Source organism: Protopterus annectens, chromosome 4.part0 (genome assembly GCF_019279795.1).
Source record: "Protopterus annectens isolate FY-2018-M chromosome 4.part0, PAN1.0, whole genome shotgun sequence".
NCBI lineage: Eukaryota > Metazoa > Chordata > Ceratodontiformes > Protopteridae > Protopterus > Protopterus annectens.
The window spans coordinates 926,755,825-926,775,764 of record NC_056733.1 but is presented as its reverse complement, the minus strand read 5'-3'; the positions used below and the strand labels follow the sequence as shown (position 1 = coordinate 926,775,764).

The window sequence follows — 19,940 nt, the reverse complement described above, 5'->3', positions numbered from 1 at the left end:
GTGGTGGTGGAGCAAGGTGGAGCCATACGGTCAGAGCAGAGACCCTATCAGGCTTTTCGGCTCCGACTATGCTTCCTACCCTGTCCTCCGGTTCAGGGTTTGGTACTGCGACCTCTACAGCCGGGCCCGAGGGAATACTTTGGGATTAGGTGCTTGTGCCTAGTCTTCCTCTCGGAGCATCGGCTGCTGGAATTCCCAGTGCCATCGTGGCCTCTAGACCAGTGACTTCCTCGGATTCTGGAGGTCCGGCCTTTGAGGCCATGAGGAGCGCGCTGGCCATGCCTTTGCCGGTTCAACTAGACTCTGCCTCACCGTCCCTAGATTTGGAGACTGGTGCCTCTGTTGCGTTGCAGCCCCCCGGCAGCGGGCCCCAGGGCCTGAGGATACCCCTATCGGGGTTCCTTCTTCGGGTGGTCCGTCCGAAACTGCTTCGACGAACCCCACGGAAGAAATTGTGTAAGGGTAAGCACGTAGACCCCCAAGATGAGTCTATTACATCGGATACTGACCTCGATGACGCGGAAGGGTCCCCAAATCATCTTCGGATGATATCTCCTTCTCAGATATCTTGGAGATTCTGAGACAGAGAGGTGACTGGCAAGCCAAAACCCCTTCAGCTGAGGAGTCAGTCTTCCTCAAGGCCTTTGGGGCCCAGCCTCACGCCTCCTGGGTGTCTCCGCCCTTCGATGAACTCCTTGATTTGGTTTCTCGAAGGGTGTGGGAACACCCTGATTCCGTGGAACCGGTGCCTACCAGGCCCAATAAATTCTTGTCAGCTCCCCCAAAAGATTTTCTCACAAAGGGTGTACCGGTAGATGCTTTGGTGGTGGCTTCTGCCACACAGCAGGACGTGGCAGAGGCTTCGACGTCTATTCATCCTCCTAATAAGGATTCTAGGAGTATGGATAGGTGCGGAAGCGTACCCTGTCCTCAGCGGCCTTTACCTTACGGTCGCTGAATTATTTATGTCATTTTACAAGGCTCCAAAGGGATCTTCTCAAAGAGCTAAATGACTCCCTTGTTGGTAATCTACCTGAAGCGCTGGCCTCGACTGTTGGTGCACAGATGAATACTCTTTTTTCTATTGTTAACTCGTCCATGCGGCTCATCTCGTATGCGGCCGATGGAGCGAGTAGAGCAGCGGGAACAGGCGTTGCCCTTAGGAGACCAGCCTGGTTACGCTTGTGTTCGTTTACGGAGGCCTTCAAGTCTTCCTTCACGACGCCTTTGATGGGTCATCTTTGTTTGGACCCAAGGTGAAGGACACACTAACTCGGTGCGAGCAGGAGGGCAAGACTTTGACTGCCGTTGGGGCCCGTTATTCCGCTCCTTCCAGGCCTTATCCCAAGGCTGGGAGAGGAGGGAAAATGTGGTTTAAAAAATCCCAAAAGTCTTTCTCTACTCCACCCAGTGATTCCCCCTCCAGAGGCGGGGGGGGGGTTTTGGAAGACGCCGCCCCAGAGGTGGCAGAGGCCCCCGTAACTCTGGAGACCGCGATTCCTTTCGTGGTTCTTCATACAACCAGCGTTCCTGAGTTGTTGCCCGACTGTGCAACTCCGGAGCCAGTCAGGGGTCGCTTTGCGGCGCACCCACAAGCTTGGGAATCCATAACAAGCGATCAGTGGGTGCTTCGCATTATTACCGGAGGATATATCATCCCCTTCAACAAACCCCCCCTTTCTTTAAGGGAAATCCCGGACGTACCACCCAGTCAGCGGGATCAGGCAGCATTAGAAATTTCAAAGCTGCTAGAAAAAAGAGCCATCCAGCCTGTCCCCATCGACCAGATCGGATCAGGAACTTACTCAAAATTATTTTTGGTACCAAAAAAGACAGGGGACTTCAGGCCCATTTTGGACCTCAGTTCATTGAATCGTTTCGTCAAGAAGTCCAAATTCCGAATGGTCACTCTTCAATCTATTCTTCCTTTGCTGGAAAAAGATGCATGGATGTGCTCAATAGATCTCCAGGACGCTTACTATCATATTCCCATAGCTCAAGAGTCCAGGAGACATTTGCGCTTCAGTCTCGGAGCCAGTCATTTCCAATTCCGAGCACTGCCCTTTGGTCTCACCACAGCCCCCAGGGTGTTCACCAAGTGTCTGGCAGTGGTAACTGCTCACCTGAGAAGTATGGGATTCCAGGTGTTTCCTTATCTAGACGACTGGCTCCTTACAGCCACCTCCGAGCATCTACTTCTCCAAGCGCTCAGAGCCACGTTCACCTTGGGCCATTTCTTGGGGATCACATTCAATTTGCAAAAATCTGTACTACAGCCTTCTCAGCGTATTACTTTCATAGGCGCAGACTTAGACACAAAAAGAATGCGCGCCTTTTTACCGGCAGCAAGAATTCAGATCTTACAAGATCAAGCCAAATCCTGCCTTCACTTACAAAGAGCCCCGGCCCATCGGATTCTACAACTGTTGGGCTCGATGGCGTCGACTATACTTCTAGTTCCCTTGGCCAGACTTCACATGCGAATCCTACAATGGCTACTGTCGGTTCAATGGTCTTATCAGGAACTGCCCTTGAACCACTTAATCATAATCACGGAAAGTTGCCGTCGAGATCTGCGTTGGTGGCTTCTACAGTCAAATCTCGACCAGGGGCGATCCTTTATTCCTCAACGTCCCGTTGCCACTGTGACCACGAACGCCTCCCAGGTAGGGTGGGGGGGTCATTACCTGGACAGGTCGGTCCAAGGCACATGGCAGATCCAGGAAACGCATTTGCATATCAATATCCTGGAGATGAGAGCGGTACTATTGGTACTCCAAGCTCTCCATCACGCTCTCCCACAGGGCCCAATTGCTATCATATCCGACAACATGTCGGTAGTATGGTACATAAACAAGCAAGGTGGTACCAGGTCTTACCCACTATGCAGAGAAGCCATGAGACTTTGGCACTGGGCAGTAGTTACCAACCGCTTTCTAATGGCAACGCACATACCGGGGAAGTCCAATGTGATTGCGGACAGATTAAGCAGGACCATTCTCTTGCCCCACGAGTGGTCCCTCAATCAGAGTATAGCTGCGAAAATCTTCGACAGATGGGGTCTTCCTTGCTGCGACCTGTTTGCCAGCCCTCACAATGCGAAATGCAGAGAGTTCTTCACACTGTTCCCTTCTCAGGGACAGATTCCCAGGGACGCTTTGACTCACATTTGGCCCCCCGGTCTTCTCTACGCCTTCCCTCCGTTCCCCGTCCTACCGAGGGTGATACAGAAGGCCATTTACATGGAGAGCAAGATGATTCTGATTTCCCCGCACTGGCCTCGTCAAGTTTGGTTCCCTTTCCTACAGAGGCATGTGATAGAAGGTCCATGGTTTCTGGATCCGTGCCAGACCTGTTGACTCATCAGTCAGGACGGCCTCATCCGTCTCTCAGGTCCCTGAAGTTGGCAGCATGGTTACTCCACTTCCATCCTTAGTCCGAGATAATGCTCTCTCGCCGGATGTGGTCCACATTCTGTCTTCTTCCCATAAACCTTCCACCATCAAACTTTATTCCAGTAAATGGAAAAGGTTTGCCTTCTGGGCTCAAGAACGAGGTATAGATCCTCTCACTGCTCCAGTATCGGAGGTTCTGAATTTTCTGGCCTTCCTTTTTCAGTCGGGCTCTTCAGTTTCTACCATTAAGGTTCAGCTAGCGGCAATCTCTAATTTTCATGCTTCTTTTGAACCTTCATTGATGTCTCACAAACTTTGTAAGGCGTTCCTTAAAGGGGCTTGGCTCCTTAGGCCTCCTTTATCTCATCCTGTTCCTCCTTGGGATTTGAATATGGTTCTTGTTGCCTTAACTGCCCGTCCTTTCGAACCAGCTGCTACTTGTGATTTAAAATTTCTGTCTTGGAAAACGGCCTTTTTAGTAGCCATAACATCTGCTAGGCGAGTTTCAGAACTTCAAGCTCTATGTTCTGATCCTCCCTATTTGATTTTTCACAAACATAGAGTTTCATTGAAATTGAACCCTGCATTTATTCCAAAGGTGGCCTCCTCTTTCTGTTTGCAACAAACCATAGAACTCCCTGTTTTTTTCCCAGAATTCTCCAATAATGCAGAATATACTTTGCATCAATTGGACGTACATAGACAGTTACGTTTTTATTTGAATAGAACCGCTCAAACGCGAAAATCAAGTCAATTGTTTGTTTCTTTTGCAGCGAACAAATTGGGTCAACCAGTATCAAAAGCCTCCATATCAAAATGGATTAAAGATTGTATCACTTTTGTTTATTCACAGGCCAATAAAGACCTTCCCTTTCCAGTCAAGGCTCATTCTACCAGGGCAATGGCTACTTCGTAGCTTTTCACCCAAGTTATCCATAGATGATATTTGTGCTGCGGCAACCTGGACTTCTCCGCACACTTTTATTTCTCATTACAAGTTGGATGTGGTTTCTCGAGGCAGAGCTTCCTTTGGTTCCACGGTTCTCAGGAGTGTGTTCCAATGAGCCACCCGGGATGTAGGTGCTAGGGACGCTGTCCCATCTGTCATGAATGTAGGCGAGATAGGATCCCATTACATCTTTTAGTTATGTACTTACCATAACTTTGGATGTATGGGATCCATCTCGCCTACATTCATAAGTACCCACCCTCCTTCCCCCTGCCATTTGGATTTAGAGGAGCTGTAGTCACTTTTTCTTGCCGTTCTTTCTTGAAGAACTTTAGTTGGTTATAGTGACTTGTAGTGTCTCTGTGTTTACATGAGTGTATGAAAGCGAACAAACAAGATCTGGGGAAGCAGGTGTAGTGCATCCTGGGATAGGGTGTAGCCCAGCCAATGAGAGACTTCGTGCTAGTATATAAGTTGCCGAGTCGGAGCCGATGGATCGGCTCCGAACCCATCTGTCATGAATGTAGGCGAGATGGATCCCATACATCCAAAGTTATGGTAAGTACATAACTAAAAGTTATATACAGTAATACTTAAATGTATTTTACATCTTATGGTACCAATAATAATGCAGGACTGCAATATGCAAATTAAAAATAAAGCAGAGTGGAATAAAAATATTTTGTGTCAGAAATGTAGGTGACATTACAGTAAGCTGGTTGAGAATGCAGTCATCTCAGTTGACTGTCACTAAGAATGAAATAAAACAGACAACATTATTATTTACTGTATAATCGGCATCTGCTAGTGTGAAAACATTGCAGTGAAGAAACATTTTCTCTCAGAATGTAACAATGTCTGAAAGCTGACGTGAAGAGCAATATAAATAGCTTAATCGGTACATTGTTTCAAGTATGAGGCTCGCTGACCTTGAATGTCATTTTACGCCTGGGTAGTTCCCATTTTTGTGCTCAAATCAACCTATCCCATTCAGTTACAGATTGTCCTTAAACATCCCGTAGTCGATAGTTGTATTAAACTTGGTTAGAATAACTGGGATAATCTCAGAGTTAGTGTGTAGTAATACAAAAGTGCATAGTAGTACATACAAATGAGTTTCTGTTCAGCCTTTAGGATTTCGTATCTGCGTTTAGACTATTAGGAGAGTTTATAAAGTTCCATATTGTGGATCAATGTTCAGAAAGTACAGATAAAACCAAAAGAATAAGTTTCTTAAATATTTTAGGTTAATCAGGCTGGTAAGCAAGGTGTCAAGAACGCCATGTAAATGAATTAGTTGTAGGTTAGATTTATAGGCAGACAGCTGTGAGTGTTTTTTGTACCGCAGGACTGAATGTACAGGTTTGTAATTCTGAGTTGCATGAACAGTTTCTTCTAATTGTTGCTTTATGAGAAATGTAGGGGCTGTTGTTTACACTGTTTAAAATGCTATGACAGGGCTGAATGCACAGTCCACTGTTTAGCGTGCACAATTATGAATGTTCAGATTTGTACACTGGTGTAGGAATGAGCATGCAGCCCTTGTTTACTGTGCTCTGCATTAGGGATAAGTGTCAAAGTCTGTGTAGTTGCAGGGGTGAATCTACAAGGGCACAGTTACTTGGAAGTTCTTTGTTCACACGGATGAATATACAACTTCAGGGTTGCTCTTTGCTATTGTAACAAGGAAAGTAAAGGATTTGGTTTGTTCTGCTGGTGCTGAATGTAAAGACTCCTTCCTGCGTAGTCTCTGCAGAGGAATGCACCGATTTCAGTATAGGCTTCTAGTATTTGTAGAACTGAATGTATACAGCCTTTTGTTTTCTTTGTTTTTAATGAATCTTCAGACTTGACCATATGCTGCTGGAGTTTGGGGAGATGATTGTACACCCTTTTGTGTTTTCTTTGTTTTACATTAATATCCAGTGGACATGTGTTGCTGGCATTCATGAGGCTGAATGTACATCCTCCTATTTAGTTTTTATTGTATGTGAATGTGCTGACTTTATTGTACGTCACTTGTGTTTGTTGAATAAATGAGCAGCCTTCTGTTTCAGACTGGGCCTATGTCACTGGCGTTCGTGTGAATGAAGTGCAGCTTTCTGTTTACTTTGTTATTGATGGAGGTACAGCCTTGGACACATGCCACTGGCATCTGTAGGGGTGAATGTGCAGCCTTGAACACATGTCGCTGGCATCCATAGGGGTGAATGTGCAGCCTTGAATACATGCTGTGGCATCTGTGGGGATAAATGTGCTGCCAAGAACATGTGCCGCTGGCATCTGTAGAGGTGAATGGACAGCCTTGAACACATGCCATTGGTGTCCGTGAGGATGAATGTGTGGCCTTGAACACATGCCACTGGTGTCTCTGGGGATGAATGTGTGGCCTTGAACACATGCCGTTGGCGTCCGTGGGGATGAATGTGCGGCCTTGAACTTATGCTGCTGGCATCCGTGGAGATGAATGTGTGGCCTTGAACACATGCCGCTGGCATCTGTTGGGATGAATGTGCAGACTTCTGATTTCTTTGTTTTAGATGAACATCCAGACTTAGTATGTCTCTGACATTTACATGGATGAATGTGTAGTCCTCTGTTTACTTTCTGTTGTAGACGGATGTTTGGACTTGAGTGCATGTCACTAACATTTGTGGGGATGAATGTACAATCTCTTTCTTTGTAAGGAGGATGAGAGAGCAGCCTTCTGTTTTGTCTTTGTTTTAGATAAGTGTCCAGACTGAGTGTATGTTAATGACGTTTGTGTAGATGAAGATGTAGCCAGTTTACTTTCTGTTATAGACTGATGTCTAAACCTGAACACACTTCCTGATGTTTGTGAGGATGACTGTACAACCTCTTCCTTTGTAAGGAGGATGAGTGTTCACCCTTGAGCACCTGCTGCTGGTGTTTGTGTGGTTGAACGTGAAGTCTTCTGGTTATTTCTTGGTGTAAGGATGAATGCACAGACTTGTCTGCTACTGTTTTTACAATGCGTAGCTTGACAAATCCTGTATAACATTTGCTGTTACAGGGCAGACTATGGCAATACCTAATGACTGTCTGCTGTTTCTCATTTCAGGGCTGGCAGAGGTTATGGCAGGGCTTGGGGAGGAGAAACTAGAGAAGCTCATGCCTGATATTGTGCACACAGCAAGTAAGGTGGACATTGCTCCTCATGTACGTGATGGCTACATAATGATGTTCATTTACCTGCCAATGACATTCGGAGATCAGTTCACTTCCTATGTTGGACCAATAATACCCTGCATTCTTAAGGTGAGTCTTCATTTTCTTTCCAGATAAACTACTTCAATAATATTGCATAGTGCTTTAGTAACCCCCTAGAAATAACCCTGGCAAGTATGGGGTTAAATGGGTTCCCTTCATTTGATCGACAAACCAGATTATCAGAACCTAAATGGGCAACAGTTTAGTTTGTCGAACTGTTCTGACCGAGATTGAGGTGAATTGAGTATCGGGGAATTTGCCCTTTCCCCACTGTAGTGCGATCTCAGATTTTGTGTATAGATATAAAATTAGCAGAGGCTATAGGGGTGCAGGGTTGCTTGTCCCCCTGCCAAAACATTGTTTGTCTTGTTTGGTTTCTTGTAGTTGATCAAACTAAGTTGTCAGCCTTGTGATCTTTGCCATGTGAGTTTCGACAATCTGGTTGATCAGTCAAATGAACTACATCTGAAAAGATTGTCTTACCATAGCAGAAAAGGTTCATTGAACAATCCCATGGTACTTGGCCCAGGAGTTTTGGTAGATATCTTTGGGCCCACTATCTTCTGCTTGACAATCCCTGATTCACTCACTGTATACAAACATGTCCATAAACTGCAAGAGCAAATTTTCCTTTACTGAGTTTTTTCTTGCAACAAATTTGGATCTCCCTGTTTTGCTTATGGATTATATGAAGTTATTCATCAAAAGAAAAGCTAGTTTTAGTTCAGACTTTGAAAGACATTCTTTAGTAAAACAAGTAAAAGTGGAACACTTGTGGATGTTAACAAAAATACAGTATATTTCACTTAAAATCCCATTACATCTTTCAAATTCTTAGTTGTTGCTTGCTGTCAGGACTTAATTGAGAAAGTGGCCTGTTTCCACTGAACAACAGTGATTTGTGGAGTCCATGTTCTTTTTGTAGCCTTGTGTTGCTTTAAAAGTTAAACATATTTGGAGAGAATGTGAAGCTTTCCTGGAGTCCCCGCTGGTATGAATGGTTTGAAAACAGTTTGCTATTGCTAGATGGTCTGTCAGATGGAAATCTACATGGACAGGATAAGACTGCGAGAAATCTCCAAACAAAAAACGTTCTATGAGAATGTCCTTCAGGAAGACAGATTAAGTAGGTAATCTCAGATTTAAGTACGATCAGGAGGATCCCGCCTGCATTTATGTATGAGCTGTGAGCTGGTAACCATATGACTCAAGAAGGGTTTCAGAAAGGAGAAACTTTTAAACCGTACAGGCTGCCCAAACCTTAGGCCTGAGAGCTGTTAAAGCATTATATCCAGTGTTTGCTTCCCCTTGATGTAGTGGATACTGCAGGGCTCAGTTTTCCTGCCAGTGTTCTGAAGGAAATGTACAAAGGAGAGGCGTGTCTTGTCAGTCACTTGCTGCTGCTGTTCTTTTGCACCTTTCATTACGGAGGAGTTGGTGTCCAACTTCAAAACACTTAATTCTTGAAAGACCTTAGTGAAAAAAGACTTAGATTTATCTGGAGCTTGTAAAACTATGTTCTTTGCATTTCACTGTTGCAGTCATCACATTTGGGTTATCCCTGTCAGGGTAGCCCTCGGCTGGCCCGAATACCATAGACTTAGTATGTCTGCATCGGTTGCTGTTGCTTGGGCACTGAAGTCAGGTCATCAGTAGTAAAAAGTAAGGCAGCCGACGCCATTACATCAGTCTTTCTTGCCGTGGAGCTCAAAGCAGAAGCAGTTCGCACAAATGCCGATTGGCCGCTACATGAGTTTTCGTCTATCAAATTGAAGGTGAAGTCATTTAAAGCTAAGTACCCTGTTGGGGGTCCTTTTTTCTTGCACTAACAGATGTCAGAAAAAGTTAATAATTGTCTTGCCTGTGGAAAACAAATACCACACCGAGACTTACACTCTTACTGCGTCACTTATTTAGGCCCAGACCACAACGTCCCTCGTTGTCGCTTTTGTGCATTGTTCAATGCCAGAACTCTCCATTGTCGGACCCTTATTGTAGCCAGATATTTTCACTTACAGTCTTCTAATTCCGATATGACTTCGGTAAGCCATCCAACAGCAGATCTTCCAAAAAAAAAAGTAAAGATAAAGACAGAGACAAGATGGCACAGGTCCAAACCTACCGATGATGCTTCCGTTAAGCTAGTTGTCAGCTCTCCGGTACTCAATGTGGTGCTTTCACAGCCTCTGATGCCCGCTTCTCTTGATTCGCAGGCCATTACCTAGACCCTTTCGGAGTCCGGTATGCCGCCAAACTCTTCTTTGACTAAGGATCCTGTAGTCGTCTCAACCTTGGATGGGTCTGGAGCTGCTGAGCAGACACCGGCTTCCAAGGAAGTCCTTTGCACTACTGAATCTCGACGCAAACAGTCTTCTTTCACGACTACCATTCTTTCTAAAAACTACCGAGTTTCTTAGGCCCAGGGTACAAACCTCGCACAAGAAACAGACGATGCACACTCAGGCGCCTGCTACCTTGCCTTAATCTCAAATGCTTAAAATGGCGGGAGACCTTATGCTGATCAGAGGAAGCCAAGCTATCTCCTCCAAAAGGAAAAGAGATCTGTTCCCTGTAGTTTTGTCTGAACAAGAGTAAGATGAATCTGATGCATCTGTATATGAAGACATGCAACCCCTCTCCAGTTATGAGGATTCTGATGCAGAGGATTCCATTCCTTCAGCCTCTTCCCCAGAGGATTTTTACTTTGGGAAACCCTGCATAATACCCTAAGGGAGCATTTCCAATATGAGAGGCAGGACTACCCTCTGTCTAAAAAGAGACACAGGGAATTTCACAACACAGACCCTTTGCCACCCCCCCCCAGTCCTGGATGTTGTGGAGGATGTTTTCCTCAAATCCAGCTTAACTCCTGATGCCCTTCTTCCTGCTCCCAGAAAACCAGACCGGTACTATAAAGTCCCTGACTCTCACAAATATCTTTTTAAAAATCCTACAGCTGACCCTGAGGTCATTTCTCAAGGGCCAAGAGGTATTAAAGCAACCTCTTCTAAGAATCCCACCCCCTCAAACAGGGATTCCCGAGCATTGGACAGATAGGTTAAGAAAGTATACATCTCAGCTACTGTTGCTATCAGGGCACTAAATTGCCAGTTCCATATGCAGAAATTTCAGCAACATACCTTGGAACTCCTTAAACAGAAAATGTCTTCCTTTCCTGCTTGGGCAGAATCTAAAGATTTACAAGAGTTGATCCATTCTGCAAGTCAAGCAACTAAACACACCTTGCACTGTAGCTTCAACGCCCTAGAAGTTTCTTGCAGGGCAGCAGTCACTGGATCTGTCATTAGAAGGCATGCATGGCTTAAGGAACAGCCCCTGCCAGATCATGTTAAATCTAAATTGTTGGATGCCCCTTTGCACAAAGATAATTTATTTGGCACTAAGACAGAAGAGGTTTTAAAAAAGGAAGAAAAAGCAAAATCGATGCAAACAATAAAGGATTTCTTGCAGGTCCAGCCCCCTAGGTTCAGCAGGCATTGTCCCTCCAAACACTGGTCCGTTTCTGCTCCCAGTAAACCGGCCCAGCCTAGGCCCTGTGGAAGCAACCCCCCCCCCCCCCCAGACAGCAGCCCCAGGGAATGCAGAGATCTAAGCAGTGGACTACCTCTACTTCAAAACCAGGGAGTTCTAAGCCACCCCCTTATGGTAAGAACTCACAATGACTCACTTCCTCCACCTCCTCCCTCTGCCCACCTTCACTTATTCCTACGAGGAAAACTCTCCTTTCACTCAAGCACCTGGGCCACCATTACCAAGGATCACTGTGTTCTGAACATTGTGTCTGAAGGATACAAAATTTCCTTCCACACCCTTCCAACCCCAAAAGGGTTCCCAGATTTATCACCAAGTCATTGGGCAGAGGCTCAAAAGCAAATCCTTTGTCTGTTCTCTATGAGGGCAGTAGAGCACGTTCCTGCAGAACAGTTAGGCCAAAGTTTCTACTCCAGACTTTTTCTGGTGCCCAGAAAAGAGGGCACGTGGCATCCCATCTTCAGTCTATCCATTCTGAACACCTTCCTGGTGATCCCAAAATTCAAAATGCTCACCCTCCAGCAGCTGCTACTCATGCTCTCCAAGGACATTTGGCTAGCTACCCTAGATCTAAAAGAGGCTTACCTCCACATTCCTATCAGGGAATCATGCAGGACACACCTACGCTTCAGGGCAGGATCTCAACACTTTCAGTTCTCTGCGCTTCCCTTTGGATTATCTACTGCGAGTTTTCACAAAATATCTGGCTCCGGCCTTTGTCTTTAGCAGACAAAGAACAATTCAGATTTACCCCTACTTAGACTGCCTTATTCAGGCAGACAGCCAGGAGAAGCTGCTCAAGCACCTGGCCTTTGTAAAGACCCTACTAACCTCCCTAGGGTACACAATCAAGAAAAGAAATCCAAACAGGTGCCCACCCAAAGGATAATCTTCCTGGGAGCGAGTCTGGATACAGCTTCCCAGATGGCATACCTTACTCCAGAGAAACAAATTTTCCTGACAGCCTACTTCTCTCAACTAGCCACCAGACCCCAGCTAACTGCAAGGAAGATCCTGCAAGCTCTGGAGTTCATGGCATCTTGCATACTACTCATTCCATATGCCAGACTGCATATGAGGGAACTTCAGTGGTACCTAAAGAGACTTTGGTGCCAACACTCTCAAGACCTGGAAACTCTTCTACCTATAATTCCTTGCCTCAGAAAAGACTTTCTTTGGGTGGCAACAGCATGCTCCCACAACAAGGGAACTCCTTTCTCCCCACCCCCCGCCACCCAGATCCTCACCACAGATGCATCAGACTAGGCTTAGTGTGCCCACCTGGACGGCAGATGCATACAGGACCAATGGAGCCCACAGCAAATCCCCCTGCACACCAGTCAAAAAGAGATGACGGCTGTGCAGCACGCCTTGATGGCTCTCAAGCCCCTTCCCTTCCAGGGGCTCTACTGATCAGGACAGACAACACCCCTGTGATGTGGTACATCAACAGGCAGGGAGGGACTCACTCCTACCCTGTATGCAGGCTGGCTGTGACCCTTTGGCACACGGCCTCTGCCGTGCAGCTACACCTGTAAGCACAATTCCTACCAGGCTCTCAAATCTCTGGCAGACCAATTTAGCAGAAATCTTGAGTGGCAACTCAACAGAAGTGCCTTCACCCTAATAACTCAGAAATGGGGAACCCTGAAGGTTGACCTATTTGCCTCCCACACCAACCATCAGCTCAGCAAATTCTGCACCAGGGAGCATCACTGCATAGCTTTGTATGTATAACTTGAGCACTGATCCAGGCCAGCTTTTTTTTGGAAAAGGTTCCCCCGCACCCTAGTAGCAAGAGTGTGCAGTTAGAACTTGTCTAATTGAAGACTGCTGGAACAGGGCTCAGTTTTGAGCTTTTTTTCTGGTTAATTGGGTAACTTGTTCAGTTTATTCGTTTTCTGTTTTGTATATATAAAAAAAAATTGCACTTTATTAATCTCCTTTTACTGTATTTGTGTTTCTTCCTACTTTATTACTAGGGGCATTGACTACAACTCTGATCTGTGATATATAACAATAAGTATCCTTTTCTGTGCATTTAAAGTGTTTTTTTGATTGTATCTGCTTTATTTTCGGGGGGGGGGGGATATATATACATATATCCTCGTTTCCCGCCTTTCTAAGCTAGTATAGTGCAGTTTTCAGGTTAGTGCTGAGTTCAGAGCTGTGTTATAAATCTCTGTTGCTCATACTTTACTTGAATAGAAGGAAGTTTCTCTGCTCACCTGTGAGAGAGAGGGGAGCTTGAGCCTATCTGTCCCCAGAGGAGTGGTTTCAGCCCAGAAATTAGTAGATTATTGACCATTTTGGGCTGATTTCTATCTGTTTCATTTCCCTGCTATAAATACTGCATTTCCCCGGTTTCGCATGCCAGGCAGTGCTGGTTAGCTAGGGTATAACTATTCCCAGCTCCACAAAGTCTCCTTTTCAATTTTTCCCTGGAACTAGACAAACTTTCAACTTAGGCACTCAAGCCATTCATTTCTCAGCCCGGCACTTGCTCAAAACTCATAGCAAGCACTTATAAACCCTAGCACTAGACCCTCCTGTATTGTACAGAAGGACAAGGCTCTCTATTCCGGCCTTACCAGCCATCCAGTAAAACAGTTCACTGTACCTATCCAGGCATGTCCAAGGGGCAGTTTTAGGTGTACTCTCCAGTCCAACTGGTGAATCTGGGCATTTTGAGGCAATGTTACAACTGCCTCATGTACACAGACAACCCTCTCCTCCTACCACCAAACACTAATACATAGGTTCATAGGTTCATACTAGGCTATCTGCCCGAGGGCATTTACAAGCCTAGCCCATAGTTTTGTGGCTTACGCCACCCCTTTAGTATGGGGAACTATACCCATTATTTTGCTGTGCCTCTGTCGAGCAGTGACACTGAGGTAATCCCTGGGGTATATCTGCGATCTCCCATCCATTGGTCAAGATTTCTTTTGAACAAGGCCAGCGAGGTGCTCTGCCTCACATATACCGGGATTTTATTCCACAGCATAGGGAGTCTTTGGGTGATGAATCTATCCCTCCAGCACGTCCTATTAATAGCCGTGTCGAGGTTTAAGTCTCCGCCTTGTGGCTCTGACGGATCTAGATTTTTGAGGTGAAGCATATTCATCAAATCTGGGTTTGACATGGCCTTGTATGTTAGGCAAAGGTCACCTCTGAGCAAGCGGTGGCGACTGAATAGAGCTGGAGTTCTTTCAGTCGGGCAGCATAGGACAGATGTTTGAGACCCTTTATCCTTTTGGTGAGGAACTTTGTGGCCTCTCCAGCTGCTGCAAGTGTCGGGTCAGATACATTCCGAATGGGGCATTGTACTCAATCATTGGTCTGATGAGTGATGAGTATAGGGAGACTATGACCTCCCTTGATCTAGATGAGAATCCTTCATGATAAGGTGGGCAATGTAGAAGGTCTTCCTAACTACTTTAGCTACATGGGTGTCGAATGACAGACTACTATCAACCTGGGTCCCCAGGTCCCTGATAACTTCTTCTGTGCTCAGTGGATTGCCACCTATTTGGTAGCTAGGGGTAACCTTGTTTTTCCCGAAGGGTATGACTATGCATTTTTTGGCATTTAACTTTAGGCCATGGCTCTGGCACCAGTTATCCGTTTCTGTGAGACCCTTCTGAAGGATATCTGTGTCAGATGTGTTTTCTACTATGGCGCCCAGTTTGCAGTCATCTGCAAACTTTGTCAGCCATAACCCTCCTGTGTTTGCTTGTACTTCGGAAAAGTAGATGCCAAACAAGAGTGGGCCCAGGTGACATGTGAGAGATGCAATTATACAGCCAAACTGGAGGCTAAGCTCTCTCAACCCAAGACTGGATCAGACAGTCAAGAGGAGAAGGGAAATACTTGCATCACGCCACCAATCTCACATAGACCCATTAAACTAGCACTGGCAAAAAACACACATAGATACATGAAAACGTAATCAGAGGCTCTAAATAAAAATCTGCAAAAGCAATAGAGACCTCCAACGTAGACATCCAAGCAACCTCCACGCCTCAACACAAACCATGAAACGCATACTTCACAAAACCAATGTGCCATGCAATCACAGCCCTTAAGGTAAAATAACATACCCAGCATAGGTGATTCTATAGTCAGGCACACTGATGTCCCACTCACTAGGCTGGAGAAGGTTACTGTTAGCTGCCTGTCTGGTGCCAAGATTCGCCACATAACACAAGCACTCAGGTTACTCCAGAACAATTACAAATATGACTCTGTCATTGTCCATGTTGGTGTGAATGACCTGAGCCATACCTCCCTGGACTACAATAAAAGAGACATGGAAGAACTCTCCGATCACATAGCCCAAGCTGGTATGACCCTGAGTAGCATCCTGCCCTCACCAAGAATGATACTACGGTATAAAGAAATAAAATCTCAAGTTCAACAATTGGTTAAGTTTCTGGTGTCATTCAAAGGGGATCCAGTGTCTGTCTGCCTGGGATGACATGCTCAACAAACCACGCTGCTTCGCTAGAGACGGCTTGTACCTGTCACCCTTGGGCTTTCGAATACTGGCCAAGGCTTTTGCCACCCCCATAGTGCCATTTTTAGGCAAGGCTCAAAACACAAACCCACAGCTGTAAATAGCACAAGTAACAAAAAAAACGATGGTAATGCTACTCAGTGCCAGAAGTCTAAACCTCCAAATGCACGCACTCGAGGCAGTCCTCAGTATGGAGAAAATCGATATATGTGCAGTAACAGAAACCTGGTTTAAGGCTCCAGAGAGCACCCCAGAACTACCAGGCTACAACTCATACCATACATTTCGGCCACAGAACCCAGACCGAAATACAAAAGGAAGGGGGTGTATCCATATTCATCAATGACACCCACACCTCCAGGTTAGTGGCACAGCACTATGCTTCAGAGATCATCCACGTGCAACTAACACCGGGCAAAACTACAGTTCATATTGTAGCTTGCTACAGATCACCCATCATGTCCGAGGACCCCCATTCCGCATTTCTGGAAACACTGGGAAACCTAAAGGTCCTACCAAGCACCCTAATATTGGGTGATTTCAATTACCCAAACATTAACTGGGAGAACTACTCAAGTACTAACTCCCTTGCCCAACATTTCCTAGAATTTATAAACTCAAACACCCTGGTTCAACTGGTCAACACTCCCACCAGAGGTGACAACATATTGGACCTGGTCATCACCAAAATGGGCGACCGGTGTTCCACACCAGAGGTCAACCCCTCTCTGGTTAGATCTGACCATAAACAAATCACTTTGGATATCCACATTCCGCCCCCACCTCGGGACAAGGAAACCACCATGAAAAACTTTTCAAAAGCAAACTTCACGTTACTTAAGACCGAGGTGGAAAGTTTCACAGCCCCCATGCTAAAGGATAATGCTGTCCAAGCTGCAAAATCCTTTACTAACACATTCTACGGGCACCTACAAGAATGCATGGATCGTTCTATCCCAAGCAAAACCAAGACACTCTCCTCCAAGAAAAGGACTCCTGCCATAAACCAGCTATACAATAGAAGGAGGAAACTAGCACAGAAAAGAGTAAAATCCCAAGAAGGGAAGACATCCCTGATCGGTGTCCGCAAGAAACTACGATCCCTCATAAAATCATCCAAGGTGAGCTTCGAAAGAAAAATTGCCAAGGACTCCAAAGATAACCACAAGGCATTCTTTAGCTATGTCAAGAATCTAAGTGGCAATGTTCAGATCTGCTCGGAGTTGGTGCAGAATGGCACAAAATACACTGAACCGACCGATATCGCCAACATCCTGGCAGACAGGTTCAGCACAAACTTCACCCCCCTCTCACCCCAAAAGGATCCATAACCATACCAGAAGAATGTAGCGTCCCTGAAATCACAGACACTCGGGTTAAAACAGCCCTCTCCAAAGCCAAAAACACACCATCAGTGGGACCGGATGGTGTCCCAGGCTGCGTCCTACACAAGCTCAAAGATGAACTAACCCCTCACCTAAACACACTGTTCAAACTCAGCTTCTCCACAGGCTACGTACCCATAGAGTGGCACACAGCAACGGTTATTCCCCTCCACAAAAGTGGAGCCACAACAGACCCCAGGAACTATCGCCCTATAAGCCTGACTAGCTTGGTCTGCAAGGCTATGGAGCGCATCATCATGGAACTCATTAACAGAGACATTGGGAACCTCCAAACACTGGACCCTACCCATTTCGGCTTTAAGGGCCGATCATGCCTCCTAAACCTAGTGGACTTCTTTGAGACAGTTACTAAGGCTATAGACGAGGGAAAGGTGGGTACACACAGCATACCTAGACCTCGCAAAGGTCTTCGACACCATTCCCCATTCTGGTATTATAGACAAGCTCACCAGCATAAACTTAAACCCCTACGTCACAAGATGGGTTGCCAACTGGCTAACGAACATAACCCACATGGTGAGAGTTGCGGGAGCTAGGTCCGACTCTAAACCGGTTACAAGTGGCATTCCCCAGGGCTCAGTCCTAGGACCCCTCCTGTTCGGCATATACTTCTTATAGGTACAGGCAAGCACAGGAAGACTATGGCTGACCAAGTTTGCAGACGACTGCAAACTAGGGGCTATAATTGACTCTGCGGCTGACACAGACATCCTCCAAAAGGGTCTCACTGAGACGGATACCTAGTGTCAAAATCATGGCCTCAAGCTAAATGCCAAAAAGTGCATAGTCATCCCCTTTGGAACAAAACAAAGTACTCACAAACTACCACATAGGTGGTAGTCCCCTAAATATGGAAGACATAAGGGATTTGGGGACCCAAGTAGATTGTAATCTCATCTTTGATAATCATATTGCCAAAGGGGTTAGAAAATCCTTTTACGTGGCCCACCTAATCAGAAAACATTTTGCATCCAGATCAAAAGAGGTCATTGTGCCTCTCTGCTCATCAGACCCATCATAGAGTACAACGCCCCATTTGAGATGTACCTTACAAGACACCTGCAACAGCTGGAAAGACCACAGACGTACCTCACCAAGAGGATCATTGGCCTCAAACAGATGCCCTATGCAGCTCGACTGAAGAAACTCCAGCTGTACTCTGTTGCATACCACCTACTCAGAGGTGATCTCTGCCTGACATACAAGGCCATGTCCAACCCAGAATTGATGGACATGCTCTGCCTAAAGAAAATCTTATCCCCTCGAGCCACACGCTCTAGGGATCTAAACGTCACCACAACAATAAGTAGGGCATGCTGGAGGGATAAATTCCTGTCCCAGAGACTTCCCATGCTTTGGAACAAGATTCTAATCTACATTAGGCAGAGCTGTTCGCTAACACTCTTCAAAAGAAACCATGACGAGTGGATGGGAAGCAGAAAGTTTACCCCGTGGGATCACTTTAGTGGCTGTGCTGGACAGAGGCACAGAGAACTAATCTAAGGTGGCGGCGAAAGCCAACACATTCTTGCTAGGCTTATAAATGCCTTTGGGCAGATAGCTTAGTACCTACCTATGAACCTATGGCTTGCTGTAATTCCCCTGGGTCAATCTATTGGTCTATGCCTTTCCTCCCCTACCTCTCATCCTCTGGGTACTGCTCAAAATAAGGGAGGAAAAACCAAGGGGGACCATTCTTATAGCTCCAGACTGGCCCTGACCGCACTGGTACGCCTTGCTTCGCAGCCTGTCCTTGCTACCCCCCATGGCATCTTCCTCAGATTCCAAACCTCCTGATCTAGAGGGAAGGGGAACTTATGCATCCCCAATTGCAGACAGTCAGTTTGGCAGCTTGGCTTATTCATTAACCCCGAGCCAATCTGCCATCCTCATTATACAGGTTCTGGATGTTATCTGTGAGGCCAGATGTCCTAGCACCAGAAAGTCTTATGTTGATAAATGGAAAAAGTTCTGCATCTGGATTCAGGCTAAGGGAGCCAATACGGCACAGTCCTCCCTCCCTCTTATCCTGGATTACTTAGCTGACCTACTACACAGTGGCCTCTCTTTCTCCTCTCTAAAAATTCATGCCTCCACTGTCTCTGCTCATTTTCCTGCTGAGCAGCCTCTTTTCTCGCACCATTTGATCAAAGGATAAGAGGGGCTAGCGACTTGAGGCCACCCAGAAGGGCACCAACACCAGCTTGGGACCTTAACTTTGTATTAGAAAAGCTCACCCTGCCCCCTTTCAAACCAGCTTCTTCAGAGCTAAAATTTCTCTCCTGGAAGACGGCATTTCTTCTGGCCATCACTTCAGCCAGAAGAGTCTCTGAGCTGCAGGCAGTCATGGCTGTGGAACCCTTCATCGTCCTCCATGCAGACAGGGTATCCCTCAGAACTAACCCATCCTTCATGCCCAAGGTGCTGTCCAGTGTGGCTCTGAACCAATCCATTCATTTGCCCACCTTCTTTCCTAATCCCCAGAACAAGGGGGAAAGGGTTTTTCACTCTCTAGATGTGCACAGACAGCTCAGATACTATCTGGACAGGACTACATCCTTCAGAAAGTCTGATCAATTGCTGGTTAGCTTTGCTACAGTGGCAAAAGGCAGAGTCATCTCCAAGCAAACCATTTCCAAATGGAGAGCACACTACATCCATTTCTGCTACAAACAGCATGGTAAGCCTACCCCCAAGGGGGTCAGGACACACTCCACCAGAGCAGCCTCTACCTCTGCAGCTTTCCTCAGAGGAGTCCCCACCAGGGACATCCTAGAGGCTGCCACCTGAACATCTGTTCATACTTTTACTAAACATTACCCACCTGCCCCTCTTCTCCAAATCCAGGGTGTGGTTTGACTCTGCAGTCTTGCAGGGCATCCTAGCCA

At 46.2% G+C, this 19,940-nt stretch overlaps 1 protein-coding gene across 1 annotated transcript in view; it reads left to right on the top strand.

Annotated features, from left to right (window-relative positions):
- The window catches only part of GCN1 (GCN1 activator of EIF2AK4), a gene marked incomplete in the record, with an annotated part of 2,100,248 nt that overhangs the window by 1,380,000 nt on the left and 700,308 nt on the right, over positions 1-19,940 (top strand). The window contains 1 exon segment of the mRNA XM_044068902.1: positions 7,427-7,623. Within this exon segment, the coding sequence (XP_043924837.1) occupies positions 7,427-7,623 (197 nt within the window).